Consider the following 19345-nt stretch of genomic DNA (forward strand, 5'->3'; position numbering starts at 1 on the left):
GATGTGTTACCTCTAGGCCATCGCTCCACGATGTTGTTATAAAGCAACCTGATCATTGCAGGCTGCTGTCAGGTCTTCATTAACACACAAGGCATCTGTTTGCCATGTGGGGACAAAAAAAAATGGGGGGGGGGGGCTTGGGGGGGGGGGGGGAATCTGTTCACCAAGTATTTACGATTAGCGATGAAATGTTTTCTTTGAAGGCTGAGAGAGAAGCAGATGTCAGTTGTTGTTTTTTATATCTTCACTGCAACACCTGGGAGTTACATGGGGCACTGTGTTACACAGACAGATCAGCAACATAGAAAATCTTGAAGAAATTAAATAACCAACACACACACACACACACACACACACACACACACACATAACAGAAGCCAAGCCACTGCATAACCAAACAACCAACAGCAAAGCCACACAGAGAGAATGCAGGTCAGGATGTTCACACTGAAGAAAAACACACACACACACAGACACAGACACAGACACACACACACACACACACACACACACACACACACACACACACACACAGATAACAGATGCCAAGCCACTGCATAACCAAACAACCAACAGCAAAGCCACACAGAGATAAAGCAGGTCAGGATATTCACACTGAAGAAACACACACACACACACACACACACACACACACACACACACACACATTCACAATGAAGAAAAAACACACACACAACAACAACAACAACAACAACACACACAAACACACATTCACACTGAAGGAAAAAACACACAGACATACACACAACAACAACAACAACAACAACAACACACACAAACACACATTCACACTGAAGGAAAAAACACAGACATACAAACAACAACAACAACAACAACAACAACACACACACACACACACACACACACACACACACACACACACACATTCCCACTGAAGGAAAACAACAACAACAACAACACACACACACACACACACACACACACACACACACACACACATTCCCACTGAAGGAAAACAACAACAACAAGAACAACAACAACAACACACACACACACACACACACGCACACACACACACATTCCCACTGAAGGAAAACAACAACAACAACAACACACACACACACACACACACACACACACACACACACACACACACACACACACACACAGAGAAAGCCACAAAGGTACTTTCCGAACAAGTGACTGCCACTCCAGGAAGCACAGAACTAAGGCAGCACAGAGAATTTCACAACGAGAAATGCCGATAAATTCTGTTATCAGTGCACAAACACAACACAAAGGAACTCAATATTATTGAACACATACATTCTTTCCCAATATAAATGCAAGAAAATTCATCAACTGTAAAGTGCTGATGAGAAAAAAAAAACAAAAAAAACCAGCACCCCCCCGCCCCCCTCCAGCTATTCTTAGCCACTATCTTTTCTGTGTTTATACCACGAGGGAATTTTGTACTCTAAACTGATGAAAGGGTTGAAGTGAAACACTGCTGACTCTTAACCCCTTAAAGTGAAACACTGCTGACTCTTAATTCCCTCCCTCCCTTTAAAAGTGAAACACTGCCCCCCACCCCCCCCCCCCCCCCCCCCCTCCCCCTCCCCCACCCGCTTAACGGTAAATGCTGGCCACTTTGCTGACTTCTGCTTCAGGTGAAATGCCTTTGCCCTAGTTTGTGTTCAGCCACCACACACACATGTTCAATAATCACACACATATATGTTAAAGAATTATGTGACGACACACATGTTCTAAAGAATTAATTGACCACACACACACATGTTCAATAATCACACACATATATGTTAAAGAATTAAGTGACCACACACACACACATGCACTAAAGAATTAAGTGACCACACACAATTGTTCTAAAGGATTAAATGACCACACACGTGTACTAAAGAATTAAGTGACCACACACAAACATACGAAAGAATTAAGTGACCATAACAATTGTACAAAAGAATTAAGTGACCACACATATATACTAAAGAATTACATGACCACACACACACACACACACACATACTAAAAAAATAAGTGACCACACACAAGTACTAAAGAATTAGGAGACAACACACACACACACACAAAGAATTAAGTGACCACACATACACAAAGAATTAAATGACCAAACACACACATATTAAAGAATTAAGTGACCACACACAATTGTTCTAAAGGATTAAGTGACCACACACAATCATAACAATTGTACTGAAGAATTAAGTGACCATAACAATTGTACTAAAGAATTAAGTGACCATAACAATTGTACTAAAGAATTAAGTGACCATAACAATTGTACTAAAGAATTAAGTGACCACGCATATTCTAAATTATAAAGTGATCACACACACACACACACACACACACACACACACATCTACTAAAGAATCAAGTGAGCACACACACATGTACTACAGACGTAAAAGTGACCACACAAACACAGGTCAGTGATGCACACCATTCCAAGGAAGAAAAACAACAGGAAATCTTTACCTGCCGACAGCACTAAAATCACAAACAGACAGAAAAAAAAACAAACATAATAGAAATGAAGTCATTAGTTATATCACCACTGACACCAACCCCTTTCTAAAAAAAAAAAAAAAAAAAAAATCAACACAAATAAAAACATTCATGTTGGACCAAAGCACAAAAGCACCGTTACTGTAAATACCTTAACCCTTTGAGCCCTGACCACCGCTTTACCGGTGGTAGAGAAAAATGACATAATGCCTAGCCACCGGTTGAGCGGTGCGTAAACACCTGTGTCGTGTTTTGCTATTGTTTGACTTATATTGAAGAGCCAATCAGAAAAAAACGTAATATTCTGACGTCAGCGAATGTAGTACCAACATGGCCGCGCCTTTTCACTGTGTTTTGTGCATGTGCTTTGGATAAAAAAGATCGATTTCAATATAAGTCAACCAATAGCAAAACACGACACAAGTGTTTACGCACCGCTCAACCGGTGGCTAGGCATTATGTCATTTTTCTCTACCACCGGTAAAGCGGTGGTCAGGGCACTCTTTTTATATCTGCCGTGACACATTAAATACCAGAAGGGTTAAAATTGCTCAGGAACTCAGGGCTCAAAGGGTTAACCACAGAAAGCAAATCTATTTGTCAACATCATCCACTGATTCATAAAAAAAAAAAAAAATTAAAAAAAGAAAGAAAAAAAAAAGAACACCACTTTATTTCTCATCAATGCTTCAAAGACTGGGATTAACTTTGCAAGGTTTTCCTTCATCATACAACAAACAAATTCATAAGCACAGGCTTAGCCAAGTAAATAAAAAGAAATGCAACAATGTGTGTGTATGTGTGTGTGTGTGTGTGTGTGTGTGTGTGTGTGTGTGTGTGTGTGTGTACAATAAACAAATAAGCACATGTCTAGCCAAATGAATAAAAAGAAAATAAGTAAATAAAAAGAAATGCAATGTGTGTGTGTGTGTGTGTGTGTGTGTGTGTGTGTGTGTGTGTGTGTGTGTATGTGTGTGATGTGTGTGTGCAATAAACAAATAAGCACAGGTGTGGTCAAGTGTGTGTGTGTGTGTGTGTGTGTGTGTGTGTGTGTGTGTGATGTGTGTGTGTGAGCGAGCGTGTGTGGTTGTGTGCGCACCCATGTGTGTGTGTGTGTGTGTGTGTGTGTGTGTATGCATGCGTGCGTGTATGTCTCTGTGTCTGTGTGTGTGTGTGTGTCTGTGAGGGTGTGCACATGTATGTGTGTCGCATATATGAAGTGCACACGCCTGCGCATGTGTGCCGCCGCCGTTTTCTGTGCTGACCTGCAGAGGTGGGGGGCAGATGAGCCAGCTGCCCATTGACGCTGTTCAGCTTGGTGTCATAGAACGCTCTCAGTTTGTCCATGTCCGCCTGCAGCCTCCCACGGTTGCTTCTCTCAGCCTCCATCTCCGCCTTCATGGCCTGCATCCTGTCTTCGTACTCCTGGGGCGGCAAAAAAAAACAAAAAAAAACAAACCAGCCAGCTATACACCCATGTTTTGCAAAGATGTCCCCCCTCACGTTTGTAAAGACACACAACCACATTTGCAAAGGTGCATCCGTATTTGTAAAGACACATCCCATGTTTGTAAAAGACACACCCACATTTGTAAAGACACACCCACATTTATATTACATTTGTAAAGACATACCCACATTTGTAAAGTCAAGCTCAGCGTGTGATTTACATGTGTGATGGAGTGTGTGGATGTTTATAATGTGAGTGTGTGTGTGTGTGTGTGTGTGTGTGTGTGTGTGTGTGTGTGTGTGTGTGTGTGTGTGTGTGTACATTCCCCCCCCCCACCCAAAAAAAAAAGTCAGTCTCTCTCACACACACACACACTCTCTCTCTCTCTCTCTCTCTCTCTCACCTTTCTCTTCTTCTCCCATACATGTATGCACAAACACATACCAATTTTTTTTTTCCAGAGTGCACTCAGCAGCAAGAAAAACATCAGGCAAAGAGAAAGGAAGGAGGCAAAAAATTGAGACAATCCGGCTTCGAGAATGTCAAGAGCGGCGTGAACGAGAAGGAGAGTTGTATGGGGCAGGACTGTTCTGAACACCAAAACAGCTTTCTTTTTTGTTTTTTGTTTTTGTTTTATTTTTGTGTTATGAACAGACACCTGAAAAAAAATATCTGTGTATAAATTTACCTGTTTTGTGCCTTGGTCTACCAGGAGAGACAAGACCAAACTTCAAACACAATTTTCTCAAAACGTTCATTTTTCGTGGACATGCATATTTGTGCAACAAAACACACACACTTCCCATCAGCATAATGACACCAAATTTTGTGTACTAATGTAAAAATGGCTGCTGAGTGCAATAAGACAATCAGGGACATTCTATCTCAATTACTTTACCTGCTACATGTGTGAGATGTGAACTGTCATTGCGAGTGAAAAAACGCCTTTTTTGATTGAGTGGTGAGTGAACATTATAAATTTTTTACCAAAGCTTTCATGTGTTTATTGCACTCTCTGGTCACTGAAGTGAAACTCTGTTATATCAGACACTTCTCAGAGAGGCAGCTTCTATGAGATCTGGAGCACGAAATGGAGCTACCCTTCAGAACATTAAAAATATTCATAACTTTAATTCTAGTCAAGCTATTTAATTAGAAACTGGTGTGTGGCATACCTTTGATGTCTTCTCTCTTTGTGCCAAATTTCAGAGTGATACTTTACTTAGAAGTTGAGAAACAAAAATACCCCCAAATCTACGCCTAGCGCTACCTTAAATGGAAACTGACTCACCTGCCGCAAACGTTCTTTCTCCTCCTCCAGTTTGCCCCGCGTTTCAGCCACGTCTTTCACTGCATGCCTGCTGCTCACATTCACTGCAGCCTCTGTGCATCAGGTGTTGGTTTGCATGCTTAACAGCGTCACATTGTTAGTAGCTCTGTGTAAATGATTTTACCTTCTCATAATTGCTGCAAATGACGTTTTATTTTATTTTCGTGTGTGTGTGTGTGTGTGTGTGTGTGTGTGTGTGACTGAAGCTTTACTGAATTAACACAGTAGACAAAATTGATAAGCGCCTAAAGGTGGCTCTCTATCGCCTTTACTAAAGTAGACAGACTGTTGTGCAAATAACTGTTAAGCATTTTAAGCTTGGTCTCTGACCAAGGATAGGTGCTGTATAATAATAATAATAATAATAATAATGAGTATCTGTATCTGTGTGTGTAAGTGCATGTGCATGCATACTTGTGTGTGTGTGTGTGTGTGTGTGTGTGTGTGTGTGTGTGTGTGTGTGTGTGTGTGTGTGTGTGTGTGCGTGTGTGTGTGTGTGTGTGTGTGCATGTGTGTGTGTGTGTGTGTGCGTGTGTGTGTGTGTGTGTGTGTGCATGTGTGTGTGTATGTGTGTGTGTGTGTGTGTGTGTGCATGTGTGTGTGTGTGTGTGTGCATGTGTGTGTGTGTGTGTGTGTGTGTGTGTGTGTGTGTGTGTGTGTGTGTGTGTGTACAAATATGTGTAAGAACACAATCAGGTGAATGACAAATGGATGAATGACCAAGTGAGCGCGACAAACAATGCGCTCCTTATGAGAGAGAAGTAACAGACCGTATTATCTCTGTCTTCATTACTACCATTACATTGTTGTAAAACCTACAAAGGATTTTTAAAACACAGTTCAGATACACACCAGTAAAAAACGAAGGAAAAAAAACACAACAAAAAACAGGAGCATATGCTGGAATCATGAGTCATACAGCAATGACCCCTCCATACACACCTCCATACAGATTATCGCAGACAACCATATGTTAGGTCGAGGGGAGACACACTCCAAAAAAATAAAGCCAAAGCAGACTGCTACATAACACTGACGGGCGCAACAGCCGAGTGGTTAAAGCGTTGGACTGTCAATCTGAGGGTCCCGGGTTCGAATCACGGTGACGGCGCCTGGTGGGTAAAAGGGTGGAGATTTTTACAATCTCCCAGGTCAAAATATGTGCACGCTTATCTATTATTTATTCACTTTTTTTTCTTTTCTTTTTTTTTCTTTTTTTCTCAAAGCCTGACTAAGCGCGTTGGGTTACGCTGCTGGTCAGGCATCTGCTTCACAGATGTGGTGTAGCGTGTATGGATTTGTCCGAACGCAGTGACGCCTCCTTGAGCTACTGACACTGAAACTGAAACTGAGCGAGGTTGGTTGCAGGCAAGGACCCCCCCTCCCCTCCCCCCCGACCCCCACCCCACCCCCCAGCCCTGACTACAGACCGTAGGACGCCCCCCTGAAAGAAACCCACCTTGAGGGATGGGGATCTGGCCCAGGAGCATGGCCTTCAGCTTCTGGATCTCCTCCTGGTACTGGCGCAGCAGGGCGTCCTTGGGATCCTCGTTGATCTTGGGCTTGTTCTTGATGTTCTTGGCGCGGTTGGCGTAGCGCAGCGTGCTCAGCGTCTCCTCGTAGTTGTTGTCCGCGGAGGTCACGCAGGCCACCATCATCGTCTTGGTGTTGCCGCCCAGGGAGTCCTGGGGGGCGCGGGGGGGTCAAGGTCATAGCATGTCAGGCTGGTCGTCATATTCAGAGTGTTATTCCAAACATGTCAGGCTTAAACAGGAAGGTGGCAGAATTTTTCTGTTTTGTTTTGTTTTGTTAATGAACATTTTTTAACATTTACCTTATACAAGTGCTTTTTTTTTTTTTTTTAACAAACAAGGTGGCAGAATATTGCCAACACAGTGTCCATGAGCATCCAGGATTGAATCCTGGTCTTGACGGGCGCAATAGCCGAGTGGTTAAAGCGTTGGACTGTCAATCTGAGGGTCCCGGGTTCGAATCACAGTGACGGCGCCTGGTGGGTGAAGAGTGGAGATTTTTACGATTTCCCAGGTCAACATATTGTGCAGACCTGCTAGTGCCTGAACCCCCTTTGTGTGTATATGCAAGCAGAAGATCAAATACGCACGTTAAAGATCCCGTAATCCATGTCAGCATTCAGTGGGTTATGGAAACAAGAACATACCCAGCATGCACACCCACGAAAACGGAGTATGGCTGCCTACATGGCGGGGTAAAAACGGTCATACACGTAAAAGCCCACTCGTGTGCATACGAGTGAACATAGGAGTTGCAGCCCACGAACGCAGAAGAAGAAGAAGAAGATTCCTGGCCTTGCTTTCCCTCCCAAGTCTGACTAGAAAATCAAAGTGAGCATCTAGTCTGTGTGGAAAAGACTGATAAACCAAAGTTCCACATGCAGCACACACATGTCGCACTCAAAAAGAACCCATGGCAACACAAGTGTTGTCCTCTGGCAAAATTCTGCATTGGAAATCCCCTGTGACAGACACACAAACATATATACAAGCACTCAAGAGCTGACTACCACATCGGGTTATGCTGCTGCCAGGCATCTGTGTAGCAGATGTGGTGTAGTGTATATGGGTTTGTCTGAACACAGTGACGCCTCCTTGAGAAACTGAAACTGAAGGATGTTGTGACAAGGCAGTAAAACAATAATTACAATGAAACTGTGTCAGTCATGTGCCTAAGGTTATGTCTGAATTTGTTTTGGTTCTCTGATATTGTGACACAAATGTCTGGCCATAGATTTTCTGGCAATCCAGAAGCCTGAAAGATTAGATTGAATTTAAGTCCTTAAACAATCAAACAATCATATCTGACAATCTTATCTAAACAACTGTACTGCAATATATTGATGGGAAACATTTTTTTATATATATATTTTTTTTTTTTTAAATATATATATATATATATATTTTTTTTTTTTTTAATTGATTTTTTTTTCTCAAGGCCTGACTAAGCGCGTTGGGTTACGCTGCTGGTCAGGCATCTGCTTGGCAGATGTGGTGTAGCGTATATGGATTTGACCGAACGCAGTGATGCCTCCTTGAGCTACTGATACTGATATATTAACCATTTCAATCCTGCAAAGGACTATGTCCTGGGCAACCTTCTCACATGACAAAGAGAAAATGAACATCACACAGGACATGACCCAATCCACATCACACTCTTCAGCATGTGAGAACTACTGCAATAGAATCTGCAACAGGAGACTAATTTCTTTCTGTCACTGTATTCAGCAGAATCAGAAAACTTCTTCTTCTTTCTTTCTTGGGCTGCAACTCCCATGTTCACCCATACATACACTATAGGGCTTTTATGTGTATGGCCGTTTTTAACCCACCATGTAGGCAGCCATACTCCGTTTTCAGGGGTGTGCATGCTGTGTATGTTCTTGTTTCCATAACCCACTGAATGCTGACACAGATTACAGGATCTTTCATGTGCATATTTGATCTTCTGCTTGCATATGCACACAAATGCGGTTCAGGCACAAGCAGGTCTGCACATGTGTTGACCTGGGAGATCGGAAAAATCTCCACCCTTTAACCCACCAGGCGCCGTTACCGAGATTCAAACCCAGGACCCTCAGATTGAAAGTCCGATGCTTTAACCATTCGGCTATTGCGCCCGTCTAAAAACATCATTCCTAAATTTATGTCCAGTTCATTTAAGCCACTGCACGTCCACTACCTGAAGCAGTCGAGTGAGTTTGGAGTCACGGTAGGGGATGTGCTTGGACCTTCCATCCACCAGGGCTGAGATCACATTGCCCAGGGCCGACAGCGACAGGTTGATCTTTGTCGCTTCTTTCAGCCGGTCACCTGTTGCTCCTGAGCACATAAAACATAATCTTTTTATTAATTTTTTTTTTACTTTTTTGCTCAAGGTATAGGTAAAACATCAGATAAAACGTGATAATATTTGTGTCATGCAGGCGGTCACCTGTTGTTCCTGAGCACATAAAACATATAATTATTTTTTTACCATTTTCTTCATGACATAGGTAAAACATCATATAAAACATGATAATATTTGTATCCTTTTCACAATCATTCTTTTTACCTTTTTCCTCAAAACACAGGTAAAACATCATAAAACATGATAATATTTGTGCCGTTTTCCTTAACACACAGGCATACGATATAAACATTTACTTTTTTTTTTCTCTTGAAGTTGAAAACTACGTCCCCCACCCGCTCCCAACACCCCCCCCCCCTCACCCCCCACCCCTGCAAAAGTTTACAATGTTGAGGTCCCATCTGCCAGTTTTTACATATTCTCTGCTGGTGATGAAAACAGGCCCATATATCAATGCTATTAATTTTGTTTGCTTTAATACCTTGTGCAACTGCTATCCAGATGGTAACAACAAAAAGTCTACACAGTTCTGTCTGTCCCAACAGATTTTTCTGTGTGAAATTCAGGCTGCTATCTCCTGGGACGGTGCGTTGCTACCGTACAACACCACCCTTTCTCTCTCTCTCTCTCTCTCTCTCTCTCTCTTTTCTGCCTGCAAGCATGTCTGTTTTCCTATCACAGTGGATTTCTCTACAGAATTTTGCCAGGGACACTTTTGTTGCTGTGGGTTCTTTTACATGTGCTAAGTGCATGCTACACACTGGACTTCATTTCAAAGGGGGTGCTGATTTAACCAGAATGCTTACTGGTATTTGTAGCTGAGACGTCCATCAAAGGAAACCATCTTGACTAAGTCCATTACTGCTGTTCCAGTGATGGAATCGTTCTGCAAAGGTCAGGCCTTTGATCTACATCTGTAGACTTATTATGTGGGAAAACATATGGCCCATCCGCCGATCATATTTTTTACGAAAGAACTGACAATGTATGTATGTATGTGTGTGTGTGTGTGTGTGTGTGTGTGTGTGTGTGTGTGTGTGTGTGTGTGTGTATCTAGATAGATAGATAGACAGATAGATGTGTGTGTGTGTGTGTGTGTGTGTGTGTGTGTGTGTGTGTTTGTCATAGATATGAATTATCATAGGTCTGTCGAAAATGGTAGCCACCATCCCACCCAACCCCACTTTGGTAGAATAGAATAACAGAATAGAATATGCCTTTATTACCAAGTGTACCGGGGTCACATATCTAGACCCTCCAGACCACCACTCAAGGTGTAATGGAAAGGGGGGTGGGGGGGGAGAGAAACTAATGGCCACTGTGGGGTTCAAACCTGTGCTCTTAGATTCTCTCCTTTCCAAGGCAGACAAATCACCACAAGGCCACCACTCTACATAGCTTACGCTATTACCGTAAAGTTTAGTCTATTGAGCGCACTGGTATATAAGCCGCACCCACTAAATTTTTTTTTTTAATTGAACTTCATACACACATAAGCCACACTGGCTTATAAGCCGCACTTATTACCAGTACCGGAGTACATACCGATACTACAGAAAAGATGTAGGTTATGAAATAAACACAAGCAGAAACAACACAAAGAAAAGCAAGCAAAAATACTGCTAGGGCCACAAAAAAATAATAAATAAATAAACACAATGAAAATAAGATCCATAATTTAGGGACAGTCACATTTATTAAATGTTGTCCTGCTCACTGAATCCACTGAAATCTTCGTCTTCAGTGTCTGAGCTGAAGAGAACCAGCACAGCTTCCTCTGCCATCTTGTCACTGACTTCAGCCTCGCTTTCACTTGATGAACATGAACGCAAGGTGGAGGTCACTGCTGGTTTGTCGCTTGCACTGTCGTCTACTAGGTCGATCACCTTCAATGTGAAAGCTGTATCGTAGGCACTACGTCGCATTTTCGGCATGATGAGGGTGTGCAATTGAACAGAGTAGAACTGAATGCTGATCTGAAGGCTTTAATGTGTGTGGATTTGATTTTTAAAACGTGAACAGTTAGCACACTAACCTGAAGCTCATCCAAAAATTCATGAACAGAAATCATGATTTTGGTGAGCTGAAGGGCAGCTAAGAATAGACAAGAACGTGACACTCCCGGCATCGTTAAAATCCTCAAATAAGCCGCTTCATTGTGTAAGCTGCAGAGGTTGAAGCTGGGAGAAAAAGTCGCGGCTTATAGACCAAACGTTACGGTAATTTTGTTTGTTTAAATACCATCAGAAACTCCTACACTGCAGGTGAAGACAACATCAGCAGACAGGCAGTCTCCACTCTAGGGGAGACGCCCACTCAGTCTGGCTCCACCATTATTGTCGTTAGTTGGGGGCTTAATTGGTGGTGTCCTAAGTACGCTAAATCAGAGCAGGCATTACTGAACACCACCGAAGTGACTCAGCAGCAGTGCAGGGTCTCCTCTGGTGTGTGGCCTGCTGGCAACCTAACTTCCATGGTTCCCTGTAGACTGCCAGCACTGGCACGGACCTGGGTGTGGCCGTGTATAAGGGAATCGGAATGAGCGGCTTGGGAGTAATGCCACTGAAACTGATGGGGCTGCAAAAAAAAAAAAAATTTAAAAAAATAAAATAAAATAAAACACCATCACAATCATAACACACCTCTTCCACTTCACCACTGACCTGTTTTCGCCTGGCGTTCGCTGCCAGCCAGGTCCACGAGGTTCAGCTTGCCCGCCCGGATGTGTTCTTCCCCGGCCTCGTCCAGGGTGCTCATCTCCATGAAGATGGTGAAGATGGAGTGACTGCGGCTGGACTCGGCGTTCATCAGCGTGGACCCCGTGGCGCGGTGCTTCCACCCCCGCTCCATGATGACCGCGCAGTCCCGCACGCTGTGCACCGGGTGCATCGACAGCCCTGTCGTGTCAACGGGATAATGATGATGATTATGATGATGATGATGATGATGATGACAATGACAATAAGAAGAGTAATAATAATAATAATGATGATGCTAATAACAACAACAATAAGAAGAAGAAAAAGAGTAATAATACTAACAATAATAACAAGAATAAGAACAAGAAGAAGAAGAAGAGGAAGAGTAATAATAATAATAATAATAGTATTAATCATAACAAGAATAAGAAGAGACTACTACTACTACTACAACTACTAAGAAGAAGAAGGAGAAAAAGAAGAAATATAAGAGAACAATAAGAATAAGAATAATGATGATGATGATGATGATGATAATAATGATAAGAAGAAGATGAAGAAGAAGAATGATAATAATAATGATAACAACAACAACAATGACAAACCAAGAACAACAACAGGCATAACAATAATAGTAATAATATTTGTAATAATGACTACCAGTACTCTTCTTCTCCTTCTTCGTCTTCTGATCATTGTCATTATCATTATCATTATCATTATCATTATCATTACTTTGTATTTGTATTTCTTTTTATCACAACAGATTTCTCTGTGTGAAATTCGGGCTGCTCTCCCCAGGGAGAGAACGTCGCTACACTACAGCGCCACCCTTTTTTTTTTTTCTTTTTTTTTCCTGCATGTAGTTTTCTTTGTTTTTCCTATCGAAGTGGATTTTTCTACAGAATTTCGCCAGGAACAATCCTTTTGTTGTCATGGGTTCTTTTACGTGCGCTAAGTGCATGCTGCACACAGGACCTCGGTTTATCGTCTCATCCGAATTCGTGGGCTGTGGCTCCCACGTTCACTCATTCACACAGATGGGCTTTCATGTGTATGCCCGTTTTCACCCCCTGCATCGTGGGCAGTGATACTCCATTTTCGGCTGAGTGCATGATATCAGGGGGCTTTACAGGAAAGAAAAGGTTTCACATGAACCACTCATGACCACACCCCCTTTCTTTCATTCCACATACATGCAAAGTAAGCTGACAGGCATGGCGCAGTGTTGAAGAGGAAGGAAACAGAGTATTTACTGACAGGTTTTGAAAAAGACGAGTCACCATCACCATACTGAAAAACTCAAGTTGCCTTGTTAGCGAAATGAGCATCGAGCACCTTGCTAAAATGTATTGCCTGTACAATAGACTATAAACTACCTACTGTATCTTTACTTGCTTTCTTCTTTTTCAGGGCATCAGCTTCAATGAGCATCTGGACACAAGCTGCCCTAACACCTGCAGCCGATAAGGTGGCATGTCTTAAAAAGTTGACGATTACAATCATAACTGTTCCCAATACTGCCACGATGACTGCTACCAATACTTCACACACACACACACACAAAAAGCACAGAATATTCACAAACCAAACTGAAAACAACAGCAGCAAAAGATGACACTGCATACAACAGAACAACTGAACAAAACAAAAAACAAAAACCAAAAACATGAGCCAACAGAATCACACTGACCACACACGTAGACGCCTTTCTCAGGATGTTCTTTCAGGTCCAGTTTGGCTTTGATGTCTTTGCCCAGCAAATCCCGAATGTCTTCGTTGTAGATCTCCAGATAGGAAGCATGGATCAAAAATCTACAGTTGTCCGTCACCCCCACAGTCTCGAAGATGTGATCAAAGGCTCTGAATCAGTTCAGTATCAGTATCAGTATCATCAAGGAGGCGTCACTGCATTCAGTCAAATCCATACATGCTGCAACACATCTGCCAAGCAGATGCCTGACCAGCAGCGTAACCCAAGCCGCTTAGTCAGGCCTTGAGAGAAAAAAAAAAAAAATAAAAAATAAATTTTTAAAAAATAAATAAAATAAATAAATATATATAATAGATAAATACAGTTCAGTACAGCTCCGTTATAATCTCTCTGTGTGTGTATGTGTGTGTGTGTGTGTGTGTGTGTGTGTGTGTGTGTGTGTGTATGTGTGTGTGTGTGTGTGTGTGTGTGTATGTGTGTGTGTGTGTGTGTGTGTGTGTGTGTGTGTGTGTGTGTGTGTGTGTAAGTGGAAGGGGGATTGTGTGTGAGTGAAAATGTGTGTGCGAGTTAGTGAATATGTGTGTGTGTGTGCGTGTGTGTGTGCAAGTGTGTTCATGTGTGTGTGTGTGTGTGTGTGTGCATATGTGTGTGTGTGTGTGTGTGTGTGTGTGTGTGTGTGCATATGTGTGTGTGTGTGTGTGTGTGTGTGCATATGTGTGTGTGTGTGTGTGTGTGTGTGTGTGTGTATGTGTGTGTGTGTGTGTGTGTGTGTAACAGGGAGAGAACCACCTTGGAATGATGCCTCGCTGTGTTGCTGGTTCTGTGACACCCTGCATGGTGTAGGACTTTCCGCATCCAGTCTGTCCATAGGCAAAGATGGTGCCGTTATAGCCCTCCGTCACCCCCTGTGCACAGTAGTCAGACAGTCTGCTGTTAATCCTGTCACTCTCACACCGTTTTAAATGTCTTTGTTTTTGTTTTTTTGTTTTTGTTGTTTCTGTTTGATCACGAAACATTGTTTTCAAAATTGTATCCATGTATGCAACATAACACAAATAAAAGGGTTTGGGTTTCGTTCCATTTTGTTTTTTCTTTTATTTCAATCAAAGACAACAAAGTACAGACCAAGGGTAGAATTGATGATGGAAATCAAGTAGTTTATGTGTCTTAAAAGAGACTTTGTTCATGTGGTGTGAATGACAATGTAAACATATGAGTAACCGCTAGGCCTTCTGGACACCATTGTTATGAAAGGATAAATAGAGAGTATGTCATTCCACACACACACAGACACACAGAGAGACACAGACACAGACACACACACATGTATAAATACACATACAAAAACAGACACACACACACACACACACACACACACACACACACACACACACACACACACACACACACACACACACACAGCACAGCACACCTCAACCAGTGGATAGGCAATATCATTGTAAATTGTCTCAGTCGTGGACTCGGTGTAGTAGGACCCATCAAAGGTGAACATCTTGGGAGGGGCTTTGGGGTCCTCTGGGTGCTGAATGGTGCAGCTGCCCCGCTCCATATCCATCGTCAAACAGCACTTGCAGTTCAGACCATACTCCCGCTCGTTCATCGGCCGGCACCGCACAATTACTTTTACACACTCCGCCATATTGCTTATCTAGAGGGAAAAAAGAAAGAAAGAAAAAAAAGACTTCAACTCACTCAGTACGGCCAGTCCTCTCTTCTCCTCTACACAGACCCCTCGGATGTCCAGTGGGTGTCTGAATGACCCAAACTTTAGCTTCCGTCATCAGAAATGTGGTATTCTTTGTCAACATTCACGTCTTCAGTATAAGAGCCTTCTGTTTGCAAAATTTTGATGATGGTAATTGGGGTGAAATGCTGTTAACGTCGTCTCTTTCGCCGTTCATATGGAAAGAGTTAAAACTGAGCTCCATGTGCCAGACATTCATCTGTGTAGCTGTGTGATACTCTTTCGCATCCAACTATGGCAGGAGAGCAGTGGAGACAACCGCTGTCCTGATTTTCTGGGCAGTTTCAGTTTCAGTTTCAGTAGCTCAAGGAGGCGTCACTGCGTTCGGACAAATCCATATACGCTACACCACATCTGCCAAGCAGATGCCTGACCAGCAGCGTAACCCAACGCGCTTAGTCAGGCCTTGAGGAAAAAAAAAAGGGTGAATAAATAATAGATAAGCTTACACAAATAAATAAATAAATAAATAAATAATAATTATAATATAAAAAAGGTAGTAGTAATAATAATAATAATAAAATAATAATAATAAATAAATAAGATAACAATGATGATAAATAAGCAGGAATTTGATCATTGTGGAGAGTGTCTTGCCCAGCTCACATCCCCAATCTTTCAGCCATGAGGACTTTTGGACAGCTGGCACCAGGATGATCACCAAAAGCCATCTTGCCCCCAAGACTACAATCTTAACTCCTAGTTTGTGAGTCATAGTCATTCACAAAAGTCTATAAGTTGTAAATCTGTATAGACCAACAAATGGCACATTCATGCAATACCACAAACTGCAAACACAGATACAAGCACATATGTATACAAATGCACAAAGTGAGAGAGTGTGACTGAGAAAATCATGTATTCACAAATACACAGAGTATATAAGATGATGACAACTGAATACAAACTGCATGGGTTAAAAAACAAAACAACAACAAAACCTCAGCTGGAACAGGTATGACTAATGACATAAGTGTTTACTGTGTTGGTGTGGTGTGGTGTGGTGTGGTGTGGTGTGTGTGTGTGTGTGTGTGTGTGTGTGTGTGTGTGTTTGTTTGTTTTGAGTGATATTAGATGTATGGGATGTGTGTGTGTGTGTGTGTGTGTGTGTGTGTGTGTGTGTGTGCGCGCCCCGCGTGTGTGTGTGTTTGTGTGTGGTGTGTTGTTGCTACTTTTGTTATCTTTGACCTGTGATATGGTTGTTGTTGCAGCTGCCGTTTCATCCCATTCCTGTGAAACCAGTATTCCTTGAAACGATTACCTGCCATTTCTGCCTTTATACTCAGTGTGTTTTTCAAAACTGCTTGTCTGTGAATAACAAACTCGACTTTCTATAAGCGTTCCGAAACAATTTAATCTGGAACAGAAGGATCGACAAAGGAAAATAAAAGTTAAAAATATAACGAGAGCATCCGATTACTAACCTCCTTGACTAGGCGTCCATGGATTCCGGAAGTTGACATAATATGATGAGAGAAAATCTGATTGGTTCGTACTAAGCACAATTTTGAGAAAAGATCTGCACATAAACTAATGACGACATTAGAGTCAGGTGTAAATTATTATAAAAGATAGAAAGTAGCACTTAGACAGCTAACGATTATCTAATCAGTTGTAGAAACGTTGTCACTTCTTCTTCACATCGCTTTCATAAGCGCTGGAATAAAATATAAAATAAAACAAAGCAATAAGACGTCATCAATTTCTGTGTTGATACAGTAGCAGTTTCTCACGAATGTCTTTTTACCAGGGGCCTTTGTCATGGGCTCGAGTCCACTCCACGTTTACCCAAAAGAGCAATGGTCGAAAAGTCGCTTTTCTTTTTTTGTTTAGTTCACGGTTTTGTTAGATGCCATTAATAAATAAATAAATATTTTTGTGTAATTGGATATTAACACCATATTTGATTCCAGCTGAAGGAACTTATATTCGTCTGCCCAGTCAGTGCGCTGTCGACTGCGTGCCGTGCGGACATCACCATCCGTGACTGAGTTGCCTCAGTCCCTGGCCCGCCGGGCAGCACTGGCGACTGCTCTCAAGTTCGAGAAAAGTTTGGCTTAAAAATCTTTAACTCTTCAGTCAGTTTTAATCATAGGTTTTGTTGTCCCCCCAAACTGAAGCCGGTTCGTCAGTTTGCGCTACCGTGTGACCGGCGAGTTCAGCCGGCCTCGGACTTAGGACCTCACTGAGCCGCCGCCCGCGGGGCAGCCGTCAAAGTTGCCCGTATATAAAACTGAAGCCGCTGGTCAGTCTTGGCGGCCGCACAGGATTTAGCCGGTGCTATATAAATACACGGTATTTCTCTATTTGTTTAAGTTTGCCTAACTACTGTAGCCGCCGGCTACTGGCTGAAGAGAAGGTCCGGCCGGACTGGAGACCGGCGTGCCGCCGACAGCGGCCGCAAGTTGGCCGCGGCACATGGCCGGCACTCGGCCGCGTCTCAGTGGGCCACACTGAACTGCCGGCCGGACTGACGCCGGGAATCAGCCGCGGGCGACTCAGTGACAAATGCCGCGGACCAGCGGATGACACTGGAGCACACTGATGATTGGACAAATAGACTCGGGGGGACCACCACCTCCGGCACACTGACATGCCAGCCCATCAGCACATTGCGCAAAAGAGTCACGGGGCCTGACATGCGTGAACACTGAAAACTGACGGAGGCTGAGCATCGCCGGACCCGGGTGACCTCAGGTCGGCCACCGCCTCATCGTAGTCTTACTAGTACACGGGGCGGCAGAAAAAGCCACTACTTCAAGTTACCGCGACTGACTCACAACCAGTGAACAGCAGCCTACGCCGGGCCGCACTGAACTTGAAGAATAACCCACTTTCTGTCCCACTCCAAACTTCAAACATACAGCCCCCCCTCAGTCCCCCCCCCCCCCCCCCCCTAAAAAAACCAAACAAACAAACAAAAAACAAAAAAACACCAAAAAAACACACAAAAAACACAGACGGCGGGTAAATTCCAGGCTGAAAAAAAATGTGATCATGCACGTCCTCCAGGATCTGGATCAGATTCGTTGCAGGGACCAGTTTAGTATTAAATGAAGCGGGCCAGAGAGTGCATGCAGTGCAACTTGACTCCGAGTCTCTCTTTCAGTGTGTGTGTGTGTGTGTGTGTGTGTGTGTGTGTGTGTGTGTGTGTGTGTGTGTGTGTGTGTGTGTGTGTCTGTGTGTCTGTGTCTCTGTGTGTGTCCGAGTCACGGTGTGTGTGTCAGTGTGTGCGTCCGAGTCACGGTGTGTGTGTGAGTGTTGGGAATAAGCAACTGACTGGCAGGGTATTTTTGATGGCCACACTTAAAACTTGTGCTGCCGCGGGGACAGGTTGAAGAGACTGCCATCGCTTCTGGTGTGGATTGACTGAGATACACTCCGTCCTCCGACTGATTCAGTGAGGCATAGGACAACACACTGAGCAGCCTGACCCTGAGCGAGAAGAAGACGCCGCCGAAGAGTGTTGGGACCAGCACACAGCCTTGCTTCACCCCGCTCTTGATTGGGAATGGGTCAGAGGAAGATCACTCGTGCTGGACGGTGCCCTGTATGTCAGTCTTCATGAGAAGACGTGAGCATCCTCCAGACTACCGCCGGTGAGGAGCTTGGGGGGACTACGGGGGAGGGGCGGGCCATCCACTCACGGGAATCTTCTGTAGCAGTGTGAAGAGGCCTTTTCTGCTGACCAGGTCGAAGGCCTTGGTCAGGTCATTGAATACGATGTAGATATATGTATATTTATAAATATTTACATTATATATGTGTCTGTGGTCGGGTCCCACTGAGACTGACGCCGCGGCCGTCACAGTGTGGACTCAGTGGACTGGCGTACTACTCTCGCCGGGCCGACTTTTGAATGACCCCAAATTGCAGTGTTCTCATCTTCCCCCTAGACTTCCACAAGGGAGGTATGGTGTTTGATCATGACCTTCGCAAAAGAAACTCCTTTACTAGCGCCATGAAA

The 19345-nt window shown here is 43.3% G+C and overlaps 1 protein-coding gene across 2 annotated transcripts in view; it reads right to left on the minus strand.

Moving 5' to 3' along the window:
• Positions 1-16825, minus strand: part of LOC143286721 (osmotic avoidance abnormal protein 3-like) — a 46664-nt gene extending 29839 nt beyond the window's left edge. Inside the window, exons 1-10 of one of the 2 annotated variants that reach the window (XM_076594426.1) lie at positions 16803-16825; positions 15046-15282; positions 14403-14518; positions 13593-13762; positions 11864-12097; positions 9033-9172; positions 6775-7000; positions 5277-5368; positions 3801-3960; positions 2506-2517 (exon numbers count right to left, since the gene is read on the minus strand). In XM_076594426.1, the coding sequence (XP_076450541.1) occupies positions 2506-2517; positions 3801-3960; positions 5277-5368; positions 6775-7000; positions 9033-9172; positions 11864-12097; positions 13593-13762; positions 14403-14518; positions 15046-15273 (1378 nt within the window). In that variant the 5' untranslated portion in view covers positions 15274-15282; positions 16803-16825. The remainder of the gene's footprint in view (positions 1-2505; positions 2518-3800; positions 3961-5276; positions 5369-6774; positions 7001-9032; positions 9173-11863; positions 12098-13592; positions 13763-14402; positions 14519-15045; positions 15283-16802) is intronic. The other variant, XM_076594427.1, reaches the window with a different exon arrangement.
• Positions 16826-19345: the final 2520 nt, after the last annotated feature.

Source organism: Babylonia areolata, chromosome 10 (genome assembly GCF_041734735.1).
Source record: "Babylonia areolata isolate BAREFJ2019XMU chromosome 10, ASM4173473v1, whole genome shotgun sequence".
Taxonomy (NCBI): Eukaryota; Metazoa; Mollusca; class Gastropoda; order Neogastropoda; family Buccinidae; genus Babylonia; species Babylonia areolata.